This window comes from Lutjanus erythropterus, chromosome 7 (genome assembly GCF_056507025.1).
Source record: "Lutjanus erythropterus isolate fLutEry1 chromosome 7, fLutEry1.hap2, whole genome shotgun sequence".
Lineage (NCBI taxonomy): Eukaryota > Metazoa > Chordata > Actinopteri > Lutjaniformes > Lutjanidae > Lutjanus > Lutjanus erythropterus.
In genome coordinates, this window is record NC_139323.1 from 12001576 (window position 1) to 12025221 (window position 23646).

Below are 23646 nucleotides of genomic sequence, written 5' to 3' on the forward strand. Positions count from 1 at the left end.
CCATCACGGCCTGTGTGTGTGAAAGTGAGTGAAAGACAAAGGAATAAGGAGGGATTTCACAATACTACTAAATTTGTTGACATTGCTCAATTAAGTGAAATGCTAACTTTGAGCAAAAACACAGAACAAATGTGGTTTGAAAATGACTTTTTGTGTGTCCTTCGCTCGCTCTCATTCATGAACACAGCCGAAGAGAAATTTCCCAAACTTCTTCGTGCTTGCTTGTCAGTTACACAACACTGCGGTGTGGCATGCTGCCCTGTTATTGTTAACTGGCCCAGTCTCTACTTCAGACTTATGCAGAAAACAGCTCCTCTGCTTGCAGCTGATGACGGACATGTGTTTGATACTTTCTCAGTCTCATTTCTTGGAATGTCCTGAGGTCTGTCAGGCCAAATCAAATTGAAGCCTTTATCGTTTTAAAAGATCGGAATTGGAATAATTTCTTTGTTGAGTTTGGTCTATTTGGTCTGTTTTGCATGATCTGTATTTTAAGTTGATTATGTCTATAAGTTGAAGCCACAGTGCAATTTAATCAAAATCATTCCTATGTAATTGATATATAACCTGGCATTGCATGTGGCATATGTTAAGATATCTTCATGTATTGTCTCAGTCTTGTATGTGTACAGCAGTGCATGTGGAAACGGGGATGAGGTTTACAAGGTCATTTTTTAAAGCATATTTGCCAAGGAGCTATTGTCTGTATAAAGTCCCCTGAAGCTTGTGGTGTATTTCAGCCCTGGGAATCAGTATTTACACTGTGGATAGAGATCAGAAATCAGAAATAGAGTGAAAAGAGAGATGTCCTTTATGAGTAACAGAGAAAGGCATATGTTTTTTAGTTATTACAGTAACTGACTGACAAAAAAGGCTTGTTGGTCACTGAGTACAACTGAACAATCCTCAGTCTGAGCTAATATAGGGTCACAGGACGGAGAAACGGTACAAAGTGATAAACCAGGTGGTACCTAATGAGTCTGCAAGGTCTGACAAAACCTTTCTCGCTGGAATGCTCAACTTTACAACCGCATAAACAATAATAAACACAGGAGCAGTACATGAGAATAGACTACGCTCTGAGGGGAACATTCTCCAAAAGATGTGACTAAAAGGTTATTTCTATGTCTACAAGCAATCATTAAAAGAATGGTCTGATGTTATAGGAATTATGCTGTTTCACAGTCTTAGACTTAGATGAGAGGTAACAAAGTACAAATACTGTTACTGTACTTAAGTAGATCTTTCAGGTATCTGTATTTATTTTTCTGACAACTTTTTACTTTGCATGGACTATCTTTTAAGACAAATATCTGTATTTTCTACTTCTTACATTTTCAAAACAGATTTATTGCTTTACCTTTAATGCATTTAAGGGAAATTATTTATTCTATTTATTTTGAATCATTACAAGCCATCTTCAAGACATTAAGACCAATTTCAACCTAAAAGGACAGACAATAACATATGGAAAAGATGATTCCTTGGTATATCAATGACTGGATATCATGCACGTCAGGCCTAGCGAGATGAAATTTGTGAAATTGAGGTAGAAGACTAAATAAGACATGACAGACAACAGAAAGGGTCGACCATGGAGAAAACTGAGGCTCTGTTAGATAGAAATGTCCTTCAGAGGACAACTTTTTACTTTTATACTTCTGAGTACATTTTGAGTATGTTTCAGAGCCTGTACTTTATCAATCAAGTTGAATCAGTACTTCTACTTGAATAAAGAGTATGTGTTCTTTTAAGGTGGATTTAATCCTTTTGGGGCCTGATGCAAACACTGACATGGGCCTCTCCCCATCCCCTTTTCTCCTCCTCTTTCAATCTTTGAAATCTCAATCTCTGCTGGCAGGGCAGTGGATACCTCTGTATCTCTTGTCAGACAGAACAAGCTGAGGCAGGGGTGGGTATTGTTTTTTGTTGCTCCCACTTCCTCCTTTTTCAGTACTGCTGGGGTAGCTTCACTTCATTCAACAGTCTGTTTACCACACCAAGATGTTTATTTACATAAATTGGTTATGGATTTTTAGAAAGACAACCAAAAAAAAATCTTTTATGAGGCATTTTCTGGAGTCTTTGGGGCTTAAGGCATAGGCCAACCGTTGCCTAGTGGTAATTCTCCCCTTTGATACCACTGTCATGTCTGTATGCTACAGATGAAGCTAAACTCAGCAGCCAGTTACTTTTGTACAAAAGTAAAGATCTGCCTGCCAGCACCTCTAAACCTCACTAGTGAACATTTAACATCTAGCTGCAGTGTTACGCATGGTTATATGCTGGATGTTTTCTTGTCCAGATGCAGTGACTTCCTTGACGTCCTTGTGACTCATGCCAAGTTAGTCTGCTTATACTGCATGAAACTAAACACACCACATAGACACAGGATACATACACACACATACACAGTATACAAGCGAATCATCTCAATCTGAATAGACTTTCAGTTATCAAATCCATAAAATCATTACACATTCACTCTTAACATGAACGTGCCTGTTGAATGACTCTTCAAAGTAAACTCATCACACCCATGCATAGTGTCACGTGGGGACACTTTCCTCATTAGAGCTCAACTGGAAATATATGGAAAAGAAGATAAAGAAACCCTGCTGCGGTGACAATCATTCTCATAGATTACTAATGACTGACTTGAGTGGCTGCGTCATTTTTGACGTATATTTCTTTTGTTTCACTGCTTCCTTTTCTGTATAGGCAACACCTTAGAATAACAGCCCTTTCTTGTGTAAATATAATTTCTTTAGGATGGAGAGGAGATGGTGGGATGCAAAATGTGATGTATACATGCCCCTGTACACCAAATACTTACATTTACTCTAAGCATCACAATTCAATTAATCACTTGAGTTATACCTTGACTTCAATTCCTGCATTTTACTTTACATCCACCCAGTGTGAAAAAAACATTTAAAGACACTTAGACTATAATAAATTTCCACACCCAAGCTATATTGTTCCAGTGTGGTGTTGTTTTACAGCACTTCCCAAGCTGAATAATATAGGAAAGGTTTACCTATGATTACTATGTTACCTTCTCTTCTATGCTTGACTGCCTCCTGGCACTCACATGTAGCTTTCAGAAAACAACCCCAGAATCATTTAATAGACCTGATTTGAGAGCCTTTGGGAGGGGAGCTGAATTTATGCCCCAGGGTCCTGGAAAAAGGCAGGGAAAAGGAGAAATAGAAGGATCAGTGCAACAGTAAATAATGTTACAGTATGAATAATGAGCTCCCTCTGTGCCAGGGCCTCAACTGGACTAATGACAGAGACCTGTTTTAGATTACGTCCTGCAGAAACACACACATGCATACATGTGCATGACCCAAAACACACAAGCCTATGCACACTCAGAAGGGAGGTCCTGTCAGTTTAGATAATCTGTTGCCCATGGCAAAGAAAACTCTGGGTTCTGCTCTGGGACAGCTAATATATAGGAGGAAACAAAGGAGGCAGAGGGCATCACACACACCTTTAGTCGCACATTAACCCTTTCCTTTGAGTTGTCAAGGATGTCTCATCTGTTTCCCTCTGTTGGTCTCACTCTTCCTGGAGCTTTTCTTCTTCTGAGAATGCTGAAACTCAAACCTCCTTCAGCAGTGGATCAGTTTTTCCAGAGCTGTGCAATATTTGATGCACCCACTGTGTGCATCAGCCCCTGTCGTGGTGCATGTCTGCCATCTGCTGTCAGTAGTAGGTTCATTTTAAGGAAACAGTCATGAAATAATGTGCACATCATGGTTTATTTACAAAAAAAATCCAGTTTTTAGGGTCAATATCTCAGGACAGACTGTAAAAACATAAAAGTTGAGAAAGCTCAAAATTTCAAGACAACTTGAGCCAAACTCAAACACTGAAGTTTTGAACAAGTTTTGTCTACTAATGTTTTGCTGAGAGAATTTACTTTTCCTCTTTAGTTAAATTTGAATCTCTGAGTTTCAGAACACCCCAATTTTTTTAGTTCAAAAACTGTTAAGTAAAATCATTGAAGTGAAGGGCAATAATGGTTAATAATTTAATATTTTCTGTTGCAACCATTTAATTTGCAAGCACACAATTGATGACAAATCTGGATCACAGCTCACTTAAGTAAATTATCTCAATGAAAGATTATAGGTTGGCAAAATTTTGTTTAAGCTAAAAACTTAAGAGTTTGATTCAAAACTCATAGTTCTAGTGAGGGCAGTGGGCTTGAAATTATGAGTCTTCTCAACTTTTTTGTCACTGTGTTCACTTCATACAATAATTAATTCATATCAAATATCTTTCATTCAAACTTTAAACTTACTCTACATAGACAGTGTTATTTTCAGCTGCTCTCTACACAGTAGATTTTGAAGCAAACTCTACAATTCTACCAGTTTTTGGTACTGTTTATACCACACAGACATGTACATATGTGAGAACAAAGAATCTCAACGTCAGGCTGCGATTACTAAACAGTCAAGAGTTTAGTTACCTTAAAGTATCATAATAAGAGGGCTGGGACATTATTAAATCAGATCAATGATAATTCTTCATCATGTAGTATCATCATATGACAAAAGTGTTGTTTGAGTTTTCAGTGCTACAAGTCAATCTGATGTCTTTCTTTTTGTTTAGTAGTAAATTAGTACCTTCTGATTCCACTCAGTTATGATATGCTGGATAAAGTTAGGCAGATTTATTCAACAGAATGTATCTGCAAAAGAACGTGGGCATACAACTGTACAGTCTTGCACATCTTGGCTGCACGACTGCTGCCAAAAATCAGTGATAAAGGTGTTAAATCTAAGCCAAGCACTGCAGGACTAATTCATGTGCCTTCAGCTGCTTCCTCTGTGGTCCTTTCTATGTGTCTAAGTGGCTCTGACTGTTTGTTGTTTCAGTCTCAGTTCACATCCTCCCTGCAGCTCCTGGCTCCGCTGGCAGGGAGAGAGGAAGGCAAGGCTGAGATGGGTTAAAGAAGGTGAGAAGGCACCATAACTCTCAGTCTGCCTTTTCTTCCACCTCATCGCTTCTCCAGTTTTTTGAATCTGGCCTCTGTAAAGAGAACGAAACAAAGGGAATTTATTACTCTACGGTCAATGCCTGCCAATGTCCAAATGCAACATGATTAGGTAACATCTGGTTGTCTTTGTGAGCTGCGACGTAGAAATATTTAGGTGAGGAAGTGTTTGTGGTGTCACAGCACCATCTGCTGGTGAACTTCATAATGCTGTGCAATATGAGCTGATCGAGACAGAGGGGGCTACACTATTATTGGTCTGTGCCACACAAATAAGACATAACAACCAGCACATAGATAAAGTGATTCCCTCATTGATTCCACATCAATTTAACTCAAGCTGGCTAGATGAAATGAGAAAATATTTGTACAGCATATATATACAATGAGGAACTGTGATTATAAAGAACATTGTGTGTAAAATAAAAAAAAACTCTGCCTTCCCAAGAATCTTGAGACATACTCACAAAGCAACATAAACGGTCCATGTTTCCTTTACTTATTAGTCTATTGGATATGGTGCGATCTATACTTTTTGTTTTTAGTCCCTTTCCTCAAGAGACTCTTGCCTTTTGCCAGACTGCCATTGTAAATCAGACTTTGTTCTTAATGACTTGCCTGGTTAAATAAAGGTAAAATTAAAATCAAAAAAGTATCCTCTTGACCCTCATCTTACTAAGCAGCTCTATTTTTAATATATTGTTTATTTTATTTTAATTTGTTACACTTTAATTTCATTTTATTCCTCTCCTTGTACAGGTATCTGTGTTGGTATGCAAGTAAGAGGGGGTTTTCAAAGAAACAACAAAAGTTCATGTTAAAAAAAAAGAAAATCTTTGTATGCCATTGGTTTTCATTTAGTTTTTTTTATCAAAGAAAAGCCTTCCTGTGTGGTGCTAATGTTGTTATAACATAAGAGATTTACCCTCAGTAACAGATGTGCTGCTTGTCGACACAGTGCCACTCATGCGTAGTGTCACATACATGGCATTCCTGGAATTTAAGGCCATGTTGTGTAGAAAAATGTTTCATCATATTCCTGGTATTTCCATCTTTAATTGATGTGACAATTTTACAGACATTACAAGTAGCACTCTTGTTATCTTTCTTGGTGAAATGAAGCCATGGTTTGGTTTGTCTCTTTCTCTCTGCTGTGACTCCTTGTTGCAAGTTTCTAGCAACATAGACGCATGAATTTGACATTTACACTCACACATACTGAACAGATTAGCACTCACAAGTGATTCTCTTCAGCTGTTGTAAAATAAAAACTTCTCTTAGGGCTGGGCGATAAAATGATTTCGAAACGGGATCGCAATAAAATGTATGTCGATGACGATGATAGCTATGGTCATTTTTATTCGATATGGATAAACCCTTATAGATCCAAACAGAGTGTCATGCAGCAGAAGTTAACAGACAGCAGTCAGTCATTCTACAGTGTTGGGGATGCCCATCATAGTACACGCCCATTTTGCAATGTTTCTTTGTTTGTGCGGAGGTGAGGAGAAGTTGAAAGTAGCGTGGACATAAAAAGAGTGGAAATGAGGAGCAAAACGGTGGGGAAGATGAAGAAGAACTCGTGTTATCCTCAAAAACGGATGAAATTGTGGAAAAAAAAGGTTACACAACGTCAATCATTTGGAAGTGGTTTGGCTGCTTGAAAGGTGACGACACACAGACAAAGACGGTATGCAAAATATGTCGTCGGTTGGTGCCAACCAGAACGGGAAACACAACAAACCTTTTCCATCCCATGAAAAGGTGGCATCCCAGCGACTACATTGAGAGCATGAAAATCCGGCCCAAAACTGCAGCACGTCCCCCAACAAGTGTTACTCTACGGCCTAGTACTAATGCTGCTGTGAGCAGCGTTAGCAGGGCTGGACCAAAACAGCAATCAATAGTGTCTTCTTTTGCCGCTGTAACCCCATATGAGAAGCGATCGAAAAGGAGCAGAGATATAACAGACGCAGTGTCATACTTTCTAGCCAAAGACATGATGCCCATGAGCACCATGGAGAAAGATGGATTTAAGAAATGAATTAAAACACTAGACTGCAGGTACGAGCTCCCAGGCAGGAAATATTTCTCTCAACTTCTCTCTACTTCTCTGTCATTTGTTTGTTTTTTGTATTAGGTTGTACCACTACAAACATTTGAGAAATGTTTGCTGCCCTGGGAATTTGATGTGATAGAAAGTCACAGATTTTACTTTCATTTACATTTTTTGCATGTTTTAGGTTGTTTTAATTAGTTGTTAAAAAAACAAAGCTAGAGGAGGTACCACTTCCCAAAATAGCCAAAACTGGCTACTCAGGCATAAAAAAACCAAAACAAAACTGGAGAATGTTTGCACTAAGTGATAGAAGGAGTACTGCTTCACTTTATTTTCCTTTTACACTAGAGGGCAATGCACAAAGCATGTTTGCTTGTTTACAGTGTTATTACAAATTGTTTGCACAATTCTTTACGTTAAATTACCTAATTTTATATTAAGAAACTATATTCTAAGTTCATCTAATGAATCATTTGGTTTCTTCTTTACTCTTTATTATTACTCTGTTTCCACACTGCATCAGTTCTTTATTCAACATAGGAACTTCTTGTAATGACCAACTAGTATTTTCTTTCTCTAAAGATGAAACCTCTTAAAAACTGAGACAATGTAAAGCACACTAAATGTCTTACCCAGTTTCTTGGAGTATGCGTCAAGTTTGTAAGCAGCCTGTTCAAGTGAAGACACTTGCTCTTCAATCTGATTTATCTGGTCCAAGTAGGGCTGTAGGCTAGCATCTAAAGCAAACATGCACAAGTCAGATGCTGTGACAAATACAAGCAGAAAACACAGAAATATAATGGCAAACATTTTTGTGTTGATAATGTATCTCTTCGACTCACACTTGTTGTTGAGATCCTGCAGGTTACGGCTAATGTTGATGCTGATGTCCTTCATTTCCATGTACTTCAGACTGGTGAGCTTGTTCATGTTCTCCAACAGACGGTAATCCTCACAAGTTCCTGGACACGATAGGACATGAGGAGAATATGAGAGACAGATGAGAAATGGCAGAAATGGCATGCACTACATCAGTAGTACTTTTTCATATGGTTAGACACTAATACTGACGTAATTTTTGACACTCTTTCTTCATTCATATCAGTGAATCATTGCTCTGGTTAAGAATAAAGGTGTTCCTCTGTGCAGAGAAAAGACAAGAAAATGAGGAAGTGTGGAGAATCTTTAAAGACCTGTTAGTTCTCCTTGGAGGAAGATGGCCATCTTTTCAAACATATCAGTGCACAGTTCATTGATATCGGGCTCTGCAGGCTCCACAGCCTCCTCTGCTGTCTCCACACCACCATCACCTGAACACAGCAGATAAACACAACACAGCTGTCAATTCAGTTGGAGCGCTACATTTACCCACGAGGGGAAAAACAATAAAGAAATAAGAAATGCAAAAATGAGGATATCAACAATGACGGTGTTAAATGCAACCCCACACTAAAAGGCTAAATAAATGGGTTACTATATGCTTCGTTAGCATTAGCAAGAAGCTGCGAGGACACATCTCTCACTGTTTGTGCTGGGCTTTTTGGGAACGGCCGCCAGGCTCTCCGCCACAACCTCCGGGCCTTCTGCGTGACTGCTGCAGGCGGCAGGCGGGTTCAGAGCCGCCGAGTGGGTCGCTGGAGCCCTGGAGATGCTGTCCATGGCTGCAGCGTCGTCTCCAGTCGCAGCCATTTTGTTCCTGTTTTGACTTCCTGTGTCACATGAGCTGAGCGGTCACGTGAAGACCGCCCGAGCACCACCACAACCACCACCCCTACTCGCGCGCATTGCCACGCCCTTAGGATGTGTGTGGTTTGAATGTGAAGAAACGGTGTTTAATTACACTCAGACAGCATTTATAATCATTCATTTTATAACTCACTGACTATTAGCTACATGCCAGTAAATATGAGTCCGTTTTGGAATAGGCTATACATGTGCTCTCTTGTTATTTTGTTTTTTGATGGTCAATTTGTTTACACTTAAATCACAAATGGTGCCTTTAAATTAGTGTTTATTTATCCAGTAAAATACATAAATGCATCAATAAATAAATAGGTAGCCTCATCCAAGGAAAATGGCTTGGCATTATTCATCTACAAGTGGCTGCAGCGTACCACTGGAAAAATCACTACCGACTCTACCATTATGCAGTCTCAAAACAAATAAAAACATAATTGAATTAGGCAGTTGATAAATTGCTATTCCTAAGTATTTTTCAAGTGATTTTGAATTACATTTTGTCATTCTATTAATGTGTCTGCACCATAATCCATCTCAAAATTCACATGTTTTCTGATTTAACATTTACAATTTCCATTTCCAGATTGGCAGCTCTCTGTAATTTAAAAAGTGTGAAAGCAGTGTGCCACCTACACAGAGCAATCACAGGAAGAGACTGGCTAGATTCCCTCCAACATATAGCAAGAAGCCCATCAGAGTCGTGCCTGTCACTCTGTAGAGGGGGTACTGTAGAGGGGAAATTTCTTTCACAGTGTGATGCTGTTGGTACAAAGTGCACGAATGATTCCAGATGAGGTAACTGCTTTTACCGTTTAGTGATATCTACAAGAACAGTTGCATCTCAAGTTGACCTGGCATATGTGAATGATAATAGCTTGTAACACTATTTACGCTGTATATTCTTTTGTCCTATAACCCTCAATAACATTGTTTTTTGGGTGAAATAATATATTTTCAGTTACTACTACTACCATTTAAAAAACATAATCATAAATATGTGACAGCAGGCCACCTTTCTTTCCATGCTTGTATTTTGTCCCCCAGTAACAATATGTAAATCATACTAATAACACAACTTTTTAAATAATTGAATTCCTTAGAGTTAATTGTTTTTGTAAGCGTATTATGACTTAAAATTAATACCACAACCAATATCATTACAATCCATGCACTGTTACTCATCTTATTTGAAATAAGAAGACATGCTTTTCTTGGCAGTTAAATCAGCTTGGATATGTTGTTATTATAGAAGCCAAGTTCTGCCAGGGAAAAAAAACAATATATGGAAAGTTAAGTCACTATGAAAAATATTCAGAAATTATGAGATGGCGAATCAATATTATGAGACAATAAATAATGGATTTACATTCTTTATTTTGCATAGTTGTCATATTTCTTCCCTAACGAAAATGGGCTTTCATACATAATCGATATACTTCACAGTATAAAATGTTGTTATACAGTAATTAACCCTAGATATCATTATAACCTCTAGTACTCTTGACTGTGCGCGCTCCCGCGAGGGTCATGCAGTTCTTGGCAGCAGAATTCGGCACTACACCTGTGTCGGCGCTGTTGTGGGGGAAGCCAGATCGTGACAGGCTAGCAGCAGCGGACTGTAAACATGGCGGCGTGCACAGCTACAGGGCTGTGCCGAACACCCCGTTACTATTAGCCTGAGAGACGGAGACACCCCAAAAATGGAGACCGAAGAGGAGCAGCACATAACGACGCTCCTCTGCATGGGTTTCCCGGACCCCGACGTGATACGGAAAGCGCTCCGGCTGGCAAAGAATGACATCAACGAGGCAGTGGCGCTCCTGACTAACGAAAGCCCCGGACTCGGGTATGGATACGAGCCTATGGAGAGCGGGCCTGCCCCCGGCTTGAGCTCGAGCGGAGAGGGGGAAAACAGCGGGAGGACTGGGACGGGAGGGTTTGATCCCCCGCCTGCATACCACGATGTAGTGGATAGCGAGGTAAGAACAAGTTGCGTCTCACCAAGCATCAGCTGAAGGAGCAGATGGAGGAGAACATGGCTAATTGCAACTTACTAGGAGAGAGTGGGCTCGCCCATTTAACTAGCTAAACTTAGCAGCTCCAATGCACCGAGCCAACGTGAGCTGTCAGAGCTGGAGGTGAAATACTCCTCTGTCCTACGGGACAGAGCATGCCGCTGGCTCATAGTGACAATACAACTGTCTGCCAACATGAAGCTTTGCTGCTTAGCATGTTTGAGCTAAATAGCTATTCGAAACTTACACGCTAACCTAGCTAGCTAGCCACAGTAGCTGGCTAGCTAACGGTAGTTGGGAGTTGAACGCGCCAGTAACTGGACCAGGTGTAGCCGCGCAGGGGCATCACTCTGGAGGATTGCGATCATATATTTAAACTGAGGGCGCTCTGGTCGTGGTTATCTTCAGTTTATCAGTTAGCTTGCGGACAGTCTGCATCTGTTCAGTCAGTTTTGCATAGGGAAAACCAACGTTAGCTGGCCGGGTCGGCTGACAGCGTCAACCGTGCAGCTACCGAGATTGCAGTCCTCTCGAACCGGACTGAAAGGTTTCGCAATATTCTTGGCATACGTGGCCATTTTGATCATTTTTAAATCACATTTTTAGCTGTAAAATGCCAGTTTCTTGTGTCGCGTTGTGATTTCTTGTGAAGAATTTAAGGCCGCGGTATTTGATGCAGTAAAGCCAGTCAGTGGTTCCCTGACGGCCATATGACAAATCAGATGGGAATTTACCTGCAGGTTCTATCACTTTGTCCTGTTTCGCTGTGTTTATGTGGTGTTGTAACAGTGAACTGCAGTGGCTGCTCATAAATACCTGTTAACATGCCGTTGGTCATGCCAAGACTGCTTTGACTGACATCTCGAGGCCGTTTGCCTTCAGCAACTTGACCTCAAACCTGTTGCTTTCTTAGATCTCCTAAAACCTTCCAGAGGCTGTTAGAACAGATCAGTGCTGTCTTAGAACAAATCTGAAATAATTTGATCTGTAAGACTTTTCAACCACTTGTTGTATCCCTTTGATGACTCTTTTGTTTGAGCTGCTGTGATTATGGACCAGCAGAACAGTCACAAATAAACTACTCTGGTTTTAATACCTGTTGGCCATTTCCTGTACTTTTTATTTCTCCTCCAACTTCCTCACACTTTAATGCAGGCTTTTATAGTGAGTGTAGTATAAACAACACTTGGCATTTACAGTATGTAGAAAATAGCACACAGTAGGTCACTGTAAATAATAAGCCTATTTTTGTAAATGTGCCAGTAATGGTGTTGTTACAAACTGAGCCCAAAGTGACTCATTCTTTAAATTCATTAGGTCCCACTAGCAGTTGCCAACTTTATCATTATTTTATGTGTCAGAATGTGATTTGAACATTTTGGCTTTCTTGTCTTATGTGTTATTAATGCATGTTTGACCAGACCTGTTACTGTGATGGCTTTGTCTGCTCATCTGTATTATAGCATTGTCATTTACATAAGGCACATTTGTGATGAGATAGAGGAATTAATAAACAAGTGCCAGCCCTTCGTATTATAATTAGTTCTGAAACATGTGGTTTTTGAAATGAGAGCTTTATTTTCCTTCCTTGAAAGTGCTTTAAATATTTATTTTCCTTCCTCTTCCTCCCTTTGCTGTGTTTGTGCATAAGGGCATGTCATAGGTCTTTGGCCCCATGTTATGCTCCTAAATATAGCCCCACACGCAGTCTCCCTGACACACACAAACACATTGCAGTTTTTGCAGGGGGTCTCAGGAGGGTTGTAGGGTGCATAGTAACAGAGTGGCGCTGTGTTGCCTCATCGCCCTGCGCAACCACACACATGCATACCATGCCTTTGAGACCTCAAACTGTCCCCTAAAGGCTTGAAACACTGAGCACTTTGCAGCTTATTTGCATGTTTATTCTCTTGTTTGCTGATTATTTGAGAGGGGATCTGTATATGTATATACATATAAACTATATACACAAAGATAGTTGTCTAATGCTGTTGTACTTTAGGAATCAGTTTTTATACTCAAATTGTCAGTGAGTTCTGTTGCAGAAATCCTCCCAGCAATTAAATGTCTCTTCTCTTCTTTGAACATAACATTTTCATAGACCAGTGTTATGTTAGTCTCTCTCTCTCTTTCTTTCCTTCCTCTCATCTATCTATCTGTCATTTCTAATTTTCTTAGAAAGGGAAGGAATGAAATATGATGCTTCTCTGCTTTCCACTCCCCCTCCCTCTTCCTGTTCTCCTCTTCACATGCAGTCCATCACTGTATATTGTATATGTATCCATATGCAGCACAGTAAAACATGCACTGAACATATTGACCATTATGGATGCTAATATGTGGAGATGTATTCAAGATGGCAAGACTTGGCCTAACTATACCTTGACTGCATTAGTATTTATACTGTGCAGTGCTCACAGAGAAAATGGACAAATGAGCTGTGGGTGAATAGTTTTGGTAATTTATAATGTAGTGAGAGCTGAATCCCAGGGCTTGGTCAACGTTTAAAGGGACCGTACACCACAAAATCAAAAGCAGCTCAAAGTGCCCAAGAATATATTTGAAATGCTCAACAGCAAAGTTTCTTTCCAGAAATCATGACCAGGTTACTCAAGATAATACACAGACCTCGTACCGATCACTGCCAACATGGAAGTATACTCATGGATGAGTGGCTCATGCTTGTGACAGTATGGGATGTAAACATTAATGACGCCCTCCTGGCTGGGTGTCAGCACCACTGAGCTAGCTAGCAAGGTGAAACGGTTAGCTGGTGTAGTTCAATAGAAAGATAATTGTTCCTGTATAAAACTGCTCACTATAAGGTCTGTGGATTATCTTGAGCGACCGGCTCCTGATTTTTCTGGAAAGAAACGCTACTGTTGAATTTTTCAAATGTATTTTTTGGTGCTTTGAGCACCACAAGCTGAGTGCCATCTTGTTTCATTATAATCAAGACCAACATCTCAGTAGCTGATAACTCCAAAACTCAACACCTAATGCCAAAACAATCTAGATAAACAAAAAGCACAACACGTAAGTGGAAAAGTGTGTGTGTGTGTGTGTGTGTGTGTGTGTGTGTGTGTGTGTGTGTGTGTGTGTGAGTGTGAGAGAGAACCGTTCTTTCAGGATACTTCTTCATACACATAATTACAGTGTGAATATGAATCATTAGTTGATTTCAAATATGACATGATTTAGTGTTCCACTGAGCAGCAGTATTTCAGAGGAGGGAGTTCTGCAGTTTAATCATGAATATTCACATAACTTCATGAATATGTAAACAACTTTATGATGTAAATAATTCACTAATCCTTTGTCTACTGTTGGTTTCACCACAAGGACTCGTAGATTTTACTGCCGCTAGCCATTTTGTGTTCTCTTAACAGTAGGAGGCTGAGCCTGAACTAAGCATTTTGAGCCATAAATGCAGAAGATATAGAAGTTGACTTTGAGTGAGTTGAATTTTTACTTGCCTTTTATAGTATGTTCAGATATGACAGCAGAAAAAAAAGATCATGGGTAGCATTACATTGCTAAAAACACTGAGTCATGTTACATTTGACTTTAGCTCTCACACCCTGTCTTACAGATCACAGGCGTTTTGCTTAGGGAAACACTAGAAAACAAGTGCCTGTCTGCACTTGTTTGGAAAGCTTTTTCTTGGTAGAAAATAGATGGACAAAAAGATGAAGAGATGAAGGGCAGATCGCTGAGGAGAGGACACACTTTCCAAATGACTGCTATCGCTCCTCTCCCAGAGGGAGGAAGGGAATGAAGCATCATCCTGCCTGACTCTCTCATTGCCCAAAAGCCATTTGGATTATCCTTGCACAGAGGACAGTTGCAGTGTCACAAAACAATGGTCAAGGCAGGGACCAGCTATGTGAAATAAAGTCACCCATCTCATTAGGTTGTAATGTTTTCATATGTGTGTGTTTCCAGCGGAGCAATGATGAGAACGGGAACTGCTCTGGGGGCAGCATGGAGTTTCCCACCACCAATTTGTACGAGCTGGAGAGTCGAGTCTTTACCGACCACTGGTCCATACCTTACAAGAGAGAGGAGTCTCTGGGCAAGTGTCTCATTGCATCAACCTGCCTCGCCCGGCACGGTAAGACCATGTTTGTGTGGGATGAGAATCTTTGTTTTTCAAGGTCTATGTTAAACTAAATGTGCGTAATTGTGTGGGCGACATGTTTTGTTTGCACTGTTGGGTGTCTTTCACATGTTCTTATTTTGGACACTTGTATTACATGGTTCAATCTGTGTCTCTGTCGTCACAGCCAGTTTTGTTCCATGTTTGGACTTCGGCTAGAGTTGTGAATCCAACATGTCTCTTTCTGTCAGGTCTTGCTGATGCTGATGAGAACTGCAAGCGGTTTATGGATCGGTGCATGCCGGAGGCCTTTAAAAAGGTGAGCAAAGAAGACCCAGAGATCTAAGTGACTGTGTAGCACTTAATTAATTAACATGCATTGTCCTGAGTGTCCTCCTCTCTGTCCGTCTTGTTCACCATCACCAGTTGCTGACCAGCAGTGCCGTACACAAATGGGGCACCGAGATTCACGAAGGAATCTACAACATGCTCATGTTGCTGGTGGAGCTGGTTGCAGAGAGGGTGAAGCAGGACCCCGTACCTGTAAACCTGATGGGTGTCCTGACTATGGTGTGTTCTCTCTCACTCTTTGTCTCTCAAAATATTTGTCTTTTAATAGCTCTCTACCATCTCTTTGTGTTCTGTCTATAAATATGTTTAAAATTGGAGATAAATATATTACCTTGAAAACAATAGAACAATATTGGAAGCAAATAATTAACAACTGTCCAAATTATTTTGGCTAAATTTTAATTGAAATTATAAATTATATCTGACCTTTGGTGACAATAAAGCCCCTAAGTATTGGCATGTTGTGCTAAGATTCAATACCAATCTGCCCATTTGTCAACATTATTGGTCCACTTGTAAAAAGAAATGCTTATTCTATCTGTGTGTTGAATTGTCGGGAGGAATGTTTGTTTATTTGAAGATTAAACCCCTAAAGATGAACAGTGTCATTTTCAAGGGCATCTTTTACACCTAAAGAAAATACAACACTTAAAGCAAAACGGCATAGACACATTCACACATACACAAAGATGAGCTCTTCCTGGCCAAACCACTTCCACAACCAATGATTGCCTTAAATATGCCAAAGTACACGTGGAAAATGTACACATACCTATAAAAAGTATTTACATGCACCCAGACAATGGAGATTATTATTACCATAACTTAAGTATAGTTGCAAGCAAGAGCAGGTTGTAAAAGAGATGCCCTGAATAAATGAAAGGAGGTAATAAATATAATTGAAGTAGGCAGGTTGTTTCAGTCAGATGGAGCTTTAGATTTAAAGGCACAGCACCCAATCACCACAATTAGTTTTTATTCTTCTTTTAGTCATTGGTTAGGTTACTGTTTCTTAATTCTATCTGCTTAATCAATCAGTACATCACTGCCACCTCTAATTTGAACACCTAACAATTCAAATAATATATATTTCATGATGCTTATATGTAGTAATTTCACCTATAATCATACATTTCTCTACTGTTGAGCGTAAGAGGGATAATAAAAATGTACTGTATTTATTTTCTGTATCTTTGTTGTTGTGTCCAGGCCTTCAACCCTGATAATGAGTACCATTTTAAGAACCGCATGAAGGCCTGTCAGAGGAACTGGGCTGAAGTTTTTGGAGAAGAGGCCAACATGTTTGCTGTCTCTCCTAGCAACACGTATCAGAAAGTAAGGGAAACCCTTTTTGTCTGGGTTGTTCTTGCACTTTTTCTCTTGTGAAGTGTTAACTGTGCCAGTTTATCCAGATGCAGTTGCAAGTATGTAAATCTGTGCTAGAAGTAATACACACACTTCCTTATTAGCCTTTGTTTACGTTTCATAGTCAGTACAGTTTGCACATGGGGGGCAGACAAATGAGTTCTTCATCTTCAGTGTTGTGTAACTGATCCACAGGGGCTCAGCAGAACATGTGTGACTGACACACAACAGCTGTCAGAAAACTAAACGTGTGTGTTGCAATAATTTTCATTGCCATTGCTGAATTAATCCAGTGAAAACATAATTATCTCTTTCAGGAGCCTCATGGTTGGCTGGTTGATTTGGTGAATCGAGTGAGTAATGAGCCGTCACCCTGATATTGTCTCCATATACTGAACATGTGCAGTAGTTATATCAGTTTTTTTCTCATCGGTCTCCTTTTCTCTTCTTTTTTTGTCAAGTTTGGAGAGTTGGGAGGATTCACTGCCATCCAGAGCAAGCTCAACACTGATGAAATCGAGATCGCTGTAAGCTGAACTGTCCTTACTTTCATCTTTTTGCCATCCTTACATACTCTCATACATGTCTCTAGAGTGGTGAAATAGTTCGGTCCCTGGTGATGGATGGAGAGAGGCCCTGTAGACAGACTTTGAGACAGCCTATACAGGCAAAAGGTCACCATGTTTACCCCCACCACTCTCAGCTGCAGGGTGCTGAATGTCCCCCTCTCACTGACACTCACTTACACACAAACACACTCTCTCATCCTCCCGCTGTGTGATGGTTGAAATGCTCTGTTGTGTTATGTGTTCTGAGGCATCCTTGTACTGATGCTTCCTTCTGGGAACCTGGCCGGAACCACAGCAGTGCACAGCCATTGATTCACACACATGCACGCATACACTCCCTCTAACCATTAGCATATTAATAAGGCAGAGACTGGTTGCGGACCAGTGTTGCACTCTTCAGTAGCAGTGGGAGCTCAGTAGAGTGTATGAGCTGTCAGATACCTAACATACTCCAAGCACACGAGGGGAAGAGACCGAAAGTGAAAGGAGAAAAGATAATGGGAGGAGTGCTCCCTCCTCTACTGACTCCCAGGGGTGACTCATTCATTTGTCTGCTTTGGGCAGGAAGTCAAGTGCAAGGGGGTAATTCAGTGAGTGAGTAGAGGAAGAAGGTAGAGAAGATGGGAGAGAGGCCAGAAACAGAGATGGAAGATAGCCAGAAAAAAAGAGGCAGGAACACAGGAGTCATTCATTAAGCTCCTGTGATTTAGCACTGAATGACAAATGACAGCTGGGCTCTGGTATTGGAAACTCACCCTCACATCTGTTTACGCTCACTCCCTCTCACTTACATGCAACAGTGAAAACACAGTATCAGTTTAAACACAATTTGATCTCTGGCGTGAACACTTAAATATGAGAGGCAGAGTGCTGATATTAAGCCTTCAAAAGTGAGGCATCAATGGGTGTTGTAAGACAGATTATGTAGAGATCGACTGGGTGTTTCTTGTGATAGTCATACTCAGCTGGTATTGACACATTGATTTCCTGTTTGGTTTGTATAATGCCTGAGGTATTCTGTCTCTTTCCTCACGCATACACAGAGTGTGTCAGCTCTGGTCCAGCCTCTTGGAGTTGGTGCAGAATACTTGAACTCCAGTCTTGTCCAGGTGAGTTATCCTGTCTACATACACATGTGATGGTAGTATACTGATGGTAATCTGGTATTCTGTATGTTCTTTTTTGCATTGAGTTTAAGTTAATACCAGAGGTTTGGACTCAAGTCACAAATTTGATTACTTTGGACTAGTCAAAATCAAAAAAAGACTCGACTGAGATTTTTACACTAATTACTTATGACGGCGCTTAGACTTGAGCCTTTTGACTTGAAAATACTTGATACCTTCCCCCAAGCTCAAAGATTTAAAAGTATGTTATTTAAAAAGTGCGCCAAGCTCAATTCATTTCTCTTCATTTCCTGAATCAACTAATATTAAAGCTTTTCATTCTGAGCAAGTCAACACATAAATCCCCTGATCCACTGTGTTTTGAACAAGTTCAACAGCTTTCAATCGAGTTGTGGGAAAGAACCATTAATAACTAAAGCACATGTTACTGAGAGCCAGAAAGAATTATGCCAAAGTTAATTTTGTTGTAAAAATTGTTTAGAAAAAACAATGTACAGTATGCAAAATGTGCCTGTGGAAAATTACGGACGGAGGTGCAACAACTTCCATCTTTGTTCCACAAAGGTCGGTAAGCGGAGGCCAGAGGTATTAAACAAAACATATTCTTTAATCAAGCAGAAATACAGAAAAAAAGACATAGAAGAAGTAAGAGTAAAGAAGTACTGATTTAATTTTCTTCCTCAAGTAAAAGTGAAAAAGTACAGGTTCTGAAATGCACTAAAAGTATACTTAGTTATACCTGTGTGCAGTATTTCTGCACCTAAGTATTTGTTGCTTCCCACCTCTGATTGAGGCTAGTTAGCAGACTAATGCTTAGCTAACATTACGTTAACAGCTAAGCAACTGTCAAAATCAGTTCAGTTTGGGACTTGAATAAAAAATAATAATAGAGACTTACCTGTGACTTGCAAAACAGTGACTTGGTCTCACCTCTCACTGATACTACTGTTTATGTCTACATTCTCTCTCTTTCTCCTGATAATGTAATTCACCTCTTCTTAGTTTGTTTTCTGTCTAACCCTGCTACAGTGTTGAAATGATCAGTCTTGTTTATTTACATGACCCTTGTGCTCCATTCTGATTTATATTCTATTTTTATTTGTGATATCCTCTTACTGTCTTGTTGCTGCAGTAGCCCATTTTCCACACAGGGATCAACAAAGTTTCATATTGTTTTTTTCTAGCCCATGCTCGATCCAGTCATCCATAAGATGATCACATATGTCCAGAATCTGGAGGAAAAGGACCTTAAAGATAAGGTAGCATTTTATTTTTGTTGCCATCTTTATGATTTTTGCACCTAAATTTACTGTGAAAAGGGGCAGAAGCAATGATTCCCAGGAGTGGGATGGCCAACCTGTTCATACATTGGGGTGGGGAAGCCAGTGAGGGATCATAACCATGTTGTGCTAGTGACCCCAGCTCGTTGGTCAGGGCACATGCCAGATGGATCTGAGGGACAGTGTGACTCTTCCATTGTGAAATGGAATACATGGGCACAGTTAGGTACAAGAAATATTGAAATCAAATTCTTCAGATGTGATTGGATTGCCCAACAGTGGGTGTGGCCTACAAAATACAGCATGATGTTTCTGTAGATACAGATACATCAGTGGTAAACTGTCGAGCTACTGTTATTTAAAGTATAACAGGAAAATAAAAGTCAGATTTTGCTGTAAAAATACTCAAATATACATATATTTAATTTATTGAACAGTTAACACAGGAATATAACTTGAAAAATGTATTTTTTAATTTTATTGTATCTTAAAGAACTTGATTGTGACTTAACTAAGATGTTATAACTCAGTTGTTCTTAATTTGTCTTTTAACCATAGCGTCTCGTGAGCATCCCTGACCTGCTGTCAGCCATCAAGCTGTTGTGTATGAGGTTCCAGAGAGAGCTGGTTACTGTGGTGGATGACCTGCGGCTGGACACGCTGCTGCGCATGCTCAAAACCCCTCACTTCTCTACCAAGATGAACTCCCTCAAAGAGGTCTGCTCTCATAGGATGTGAACTGTCAGCTCCGAACTAGACAAAATGGATGTTTTAATCAAATTTTGCTCTCATCTCACAGTCTTGTTTGTTTTTTGTCTTTTTCTGTCAGGTGACAAAGTTAATAGAGGAGAGTACAGTGTCTAAGACAGTGAAAAATGCCATCGACACAGATAAACTTTTGGACTGGCTGGTAGAGAACTCAGTTCTATCAATAGCACTGGAGGGTAAGAAAATACATCTCTTACTGCCACAAACTGTTTAAAGTGTGTCTCTTCGCAAAACACTTGGACAAACAGTTGGGCTTTGTAGCCACTTTTAAACAGAAGGCAGACATTATCAGGCTTTTGGCCTGAGGTTGACTTTATTCACTGACCTCATTAGATATTCTTTTGTTCCAGGAAACATTGACCAGGCCCAGTACTGCGAGAGAATTAAAGGAATCATTGAGTTACTGGGGAGTAAACTGTCACTGGACGAACTCTCCAAGATCTGGAGAATACAGGTCAGCACCAATGCTCTCATCACGATAATAATAGTCATGTCTGAATTATTCATTACACTGTCATTAAGTATGTTCCACAGGGTTTTCTGTTTTTAATTGCTAAAGTGAACTCAACTGTAGCCATATTTTCTGCACATAGAAGTGTTTCTGAAACTGTATTCATGTGTAAGTGCATATTTTTTGGGAGTGTGACAAATGTTCAAACAGACAGATGGATGAATGTGTCTGTTGGTTCTTGTGTGGACATTACAGGCTGGCCAGTCTTCAACTGTGATAGAAAACATTCATACAATCATCGCTGCTGCTGCTGTGAAATTCAGCTTTGATCAACTCACCCACCTCTTCGTCCTCATACAGAAGGTCAGTGTCTTCCCTCTGACTCTCAATAATTAATTAATGAAAAGCAGCTTGCAAGTCAGTGTATAGTTTTAACAAGCCATTTGCATGTTCTTTAGAGCTGGGAGGTCGAGAGTGACCGTGTGAGGCAGAAGCTGCTGAGTCTGATCGGGAGAATCGGCAGGGAGGCTCGCTCTGAAACCACAGCTGGAAAGGTGTGTTTAAGAGGAAATCTACAGTTTGTTAGGTTTCATTATTACAGTGAAGCCTGAATCATGTTACGTTTCTGTGTGTTTGCTTAGGTGCTGGAGGTGCTGTGGGAGTTGGCTCACCTCCCCACCCTGCCTACCAGTCTAGTTCAGCAGGCGCTGGAGGAGCACCTGGGGATTCTGAGCGATGCCTATGCTGTCAAGGAAACTGTGAAACGCAGTTACATCATTAAATGTATTGAGGACATTAAGAAGGTGAGACAGACATGCTACAGATGCTCAGTAGTGTCTTTGTGGGTGTGGAATCTGGTGTTTATTGCAGTTCAGTGACAGTTTTATTCTGAAGTTAGCATGTCCATGTCAGTGCTGCCTTTTACCCTTCAACCTCAGTTTGTTTAGTCCTCTTCCATCTGAGTGTGTCTTGGTCTAGCATCCGTGGAACTGCAGTGGATTATAGAGGGCCAAACAACAAGTGTCTGTCAAGTGTTCAATATTAATTTTAAAGCTTTTTTGAAAGACAAGATAAAGAAGATATATAAATATATTCATGTTTGCATGAACATTGGATTTGTTAAACATTTTTCACAGATCCAAGAAAGCTACACATATTATGACTAAACTTGTCAGTTCTTTTAAAGGAGAACCTTTCACTTAAATTAATTAGTTATTATGGAATAGTTGGCACTTTTACTTTAGCCCCCATTAAGATATAAGCAGTACATAAACATTTAATAAGTGATTTATGTCACACTATAATGTAGTTTTAAGCAGAAATTTCTTTAGTTTAATTTATCAGTCAACACCTATAACTTATCCTGTGGAGCCTGATTTGTAAACATAGAATGAATGACAATATAATAAATCATAGTTGTAGTAATGCAAATATGTCTTCAAAGAAGAAGTTATAATTGTTAAGAAATACTTAAAATTAATAAACACTTAAAATTGTATATAGCTGCTTACAACTCCATTATAGGTTGTTATAAACTATTTATTTAATGATTATACAGTGCTTGTAAATGAAAAATAGGTTTAAAATGTATTTTTACATATAGAGAAACAACATGAAATTGTGCAGATGTAAGATGTAGATCAACAACTTTAAAGGAAACTATACTGCGTCTACAACCTTTATTCCAACAAAGTTGGGACGCTGTGTAAAATGTAAATAAAAACACAATGTAATGATTTGTAATTCCTTTTGACCTATATTCAGTTGAATACAGTGCAAAGACAGGATGCGTAGTGTTCAAATAGAAGTTGTTTTTTGAAGATATGCACTGAATTGGATACCTGAAACATGTTGCAATAAAGTTGGGACAGGGGCACGTTTACCACTGTGATACATCAGCTTTTCTTTTTACAACACAGTAAGTGTTTGATAAATGAGATGATACTAATTTGGAAGTTTTGAGAGATAAATTCTTTTGTGTTCTTGCTTGATATAAGACCTCAAGTACCCAACAGTCCAGGCAAGTCTGCTGCCATATTTTGTGCATCATAATGTGCCACACATTTTCAGAAGGAAACAGGTCTGGACTGCAGGCAGGTCAGACTAATACCCAACCTCTTTTACTACAAAGCCACGCTGTTGTAACACGTGCAGAATGTTTCGTGGTGTTGTCTTGCTGAAATAAGACATTTCTGAAGAAGACTTCACCTATATATATGTATATATATGTTGCTTCTCCATTTTTAGTCTTTTGTTGACCCTGTCCCAAGATTTTTGGAAAGTGTTGCAGGCATCAAATTCAGAATGAGTGTATGTTTACAAAAATCACTAAAATTAATCAGTTTAAACATTAAATCTCTTGTAAAATATCATTGTCAAAATGTCATAGGTAAAGGTGAATAAAACACCAGCTGGTACACCTAAATACAGCAGAGTAATCATTAATGTTTTCAAATACCTGCAGCTTGTTTGACTGTAACCACACACACTGAACCAAATGCACTTCTCAGCCTTATCAATTTCAGTTGTTATTGGGTGAATTCACACATATACAGATGTACACATGTCCACCTTCAAATGAAATATGTGTTTCTAGACTCACACTCAGGAGGACAGTAAAGGCAGCGACACTCAAAGCTCATTTCTTACGGGCACTTGGGGCAAGAAGAAAGCTAACTCTTTGGCCAAAGTAAGAGAAGGAGCCCGTATACGTTTCATTTATAATTCCACTGACCAATCTGTATCCAATCTCACTGCCTCACACCCGCCAACCAATCATGGTGAAGGGCTTGACCACAAAGGGGTTTC

The 23646-nt window shown here is 39.7% G+C and overlaps 2 protein-coding genes across 3 annotated transcripts in view; one reads left to right on the forward strand and one right to left on the reverse strand.

The window, feature by feature from the left end:
- Positions 1–4459: 4459 nt before the first annotated feature.
- bloc1s2 (biogenesis of lysosomal organelles complex-1, subunit 2) lies at positions 4460–8797 on the reverse strand. Its single transcript, XM_084722158.1, has 5 exons — positions 8597–8797; positions 8267–8383; positions 7916–8035; positions 7706–7810; positions 4460–5049 (listed from the first exon to the last, which is right to left on the reverse strand). The coding sequence occupies exons 1-5, from the start codon at positions 8760–8762 to the stop codon at positions 5018–5020; spliced, it is 540 nt and encodes a 179-aa protein (XP_084578284.1). The 5' UTR covers positions 8763–8797; the 3' UTR covers positions 4460–5017.
- A 1548-nt stretch (positions 8798–10345) lies between these two features.
- The window catches only part of usp24 (ubiquitin specific peptidase 24), a 40180-nt gene continuing 26879 nt past the window's right edge, over positions 10346–23646 (forward strand). For both annotated transcript variants that reach the window (XM_084722711.1, XM_084722713.1), the window contains exons 1-16: positions 10346–10792; positions 14774–14942; positions 15179–15246; positions 15354–15497; positions 16488–16613; positions 16961–16996; positions 17105–17170; positions 18256–18321; positions 19524–19598; positions 20178–20336; positions 20449–20563; positions 20738–20841; positions 21094–21201; positions 21297–21392; positions 21480–21641; positions 23435–23527. In XM_084722711.1, the coding sequence (XP_084578837.1) occupies positions 10514–10792; positions 14774–14942; positions 15179–15246; positions 15354–15497; positions 16488–16613; positions 16961–16996; positions 17105–17170; positions 18256–18321; positions 19524–19598; positions 20178–20336; positions 20449–20563; positions 20738–20841; positions 21094–21201; positions 21297–21392; positions 21480–21641; positions 23435–23527 (1866 nt within the window). In that variant the 5' untranslated portion in view covers positions 10346–10513. The remainder of the gene's footprint in view (positions 10793–14773; positions 14943–15178; positions 15247–15353; positions 15498–16487; positions 16614–16960; positions 16997–17104; positions 17171–18255; positions 18322–19523; positions 19599–20177; positions 20337–20448; positions 20564–20737; positions 20842–21093; positions 21202–21296; positions 21393–21479; positions 21642–23434; positions 23528–23646) is intronic.

Excerpts from the sequence above, each read along its gene's own strand:
- bloc1s2 (XM_084722158.1), bottom strand. The coding sequence starts at position 8,762 with ATGGCTGCGACTGGAGACGACGCTGCAGCCATGGACAGCATCTCCAGG. Across the intron at positions 8,036-8,266 it reads CCTCCAAGGAGAACTAACAG|GAACTTGTGAGGATTACCGT; the intron begins GTCTTTAAAGAT and ends TATCGTGTCCAG. Across the intron at positions 7,811-7,915 it reads GCAGGATCTCAACAACAAGT|ATGCTAGCCTACAGCCCTAC; the intron begins GTGAGTCGAAGA and ends TGTTTGCTTTAG.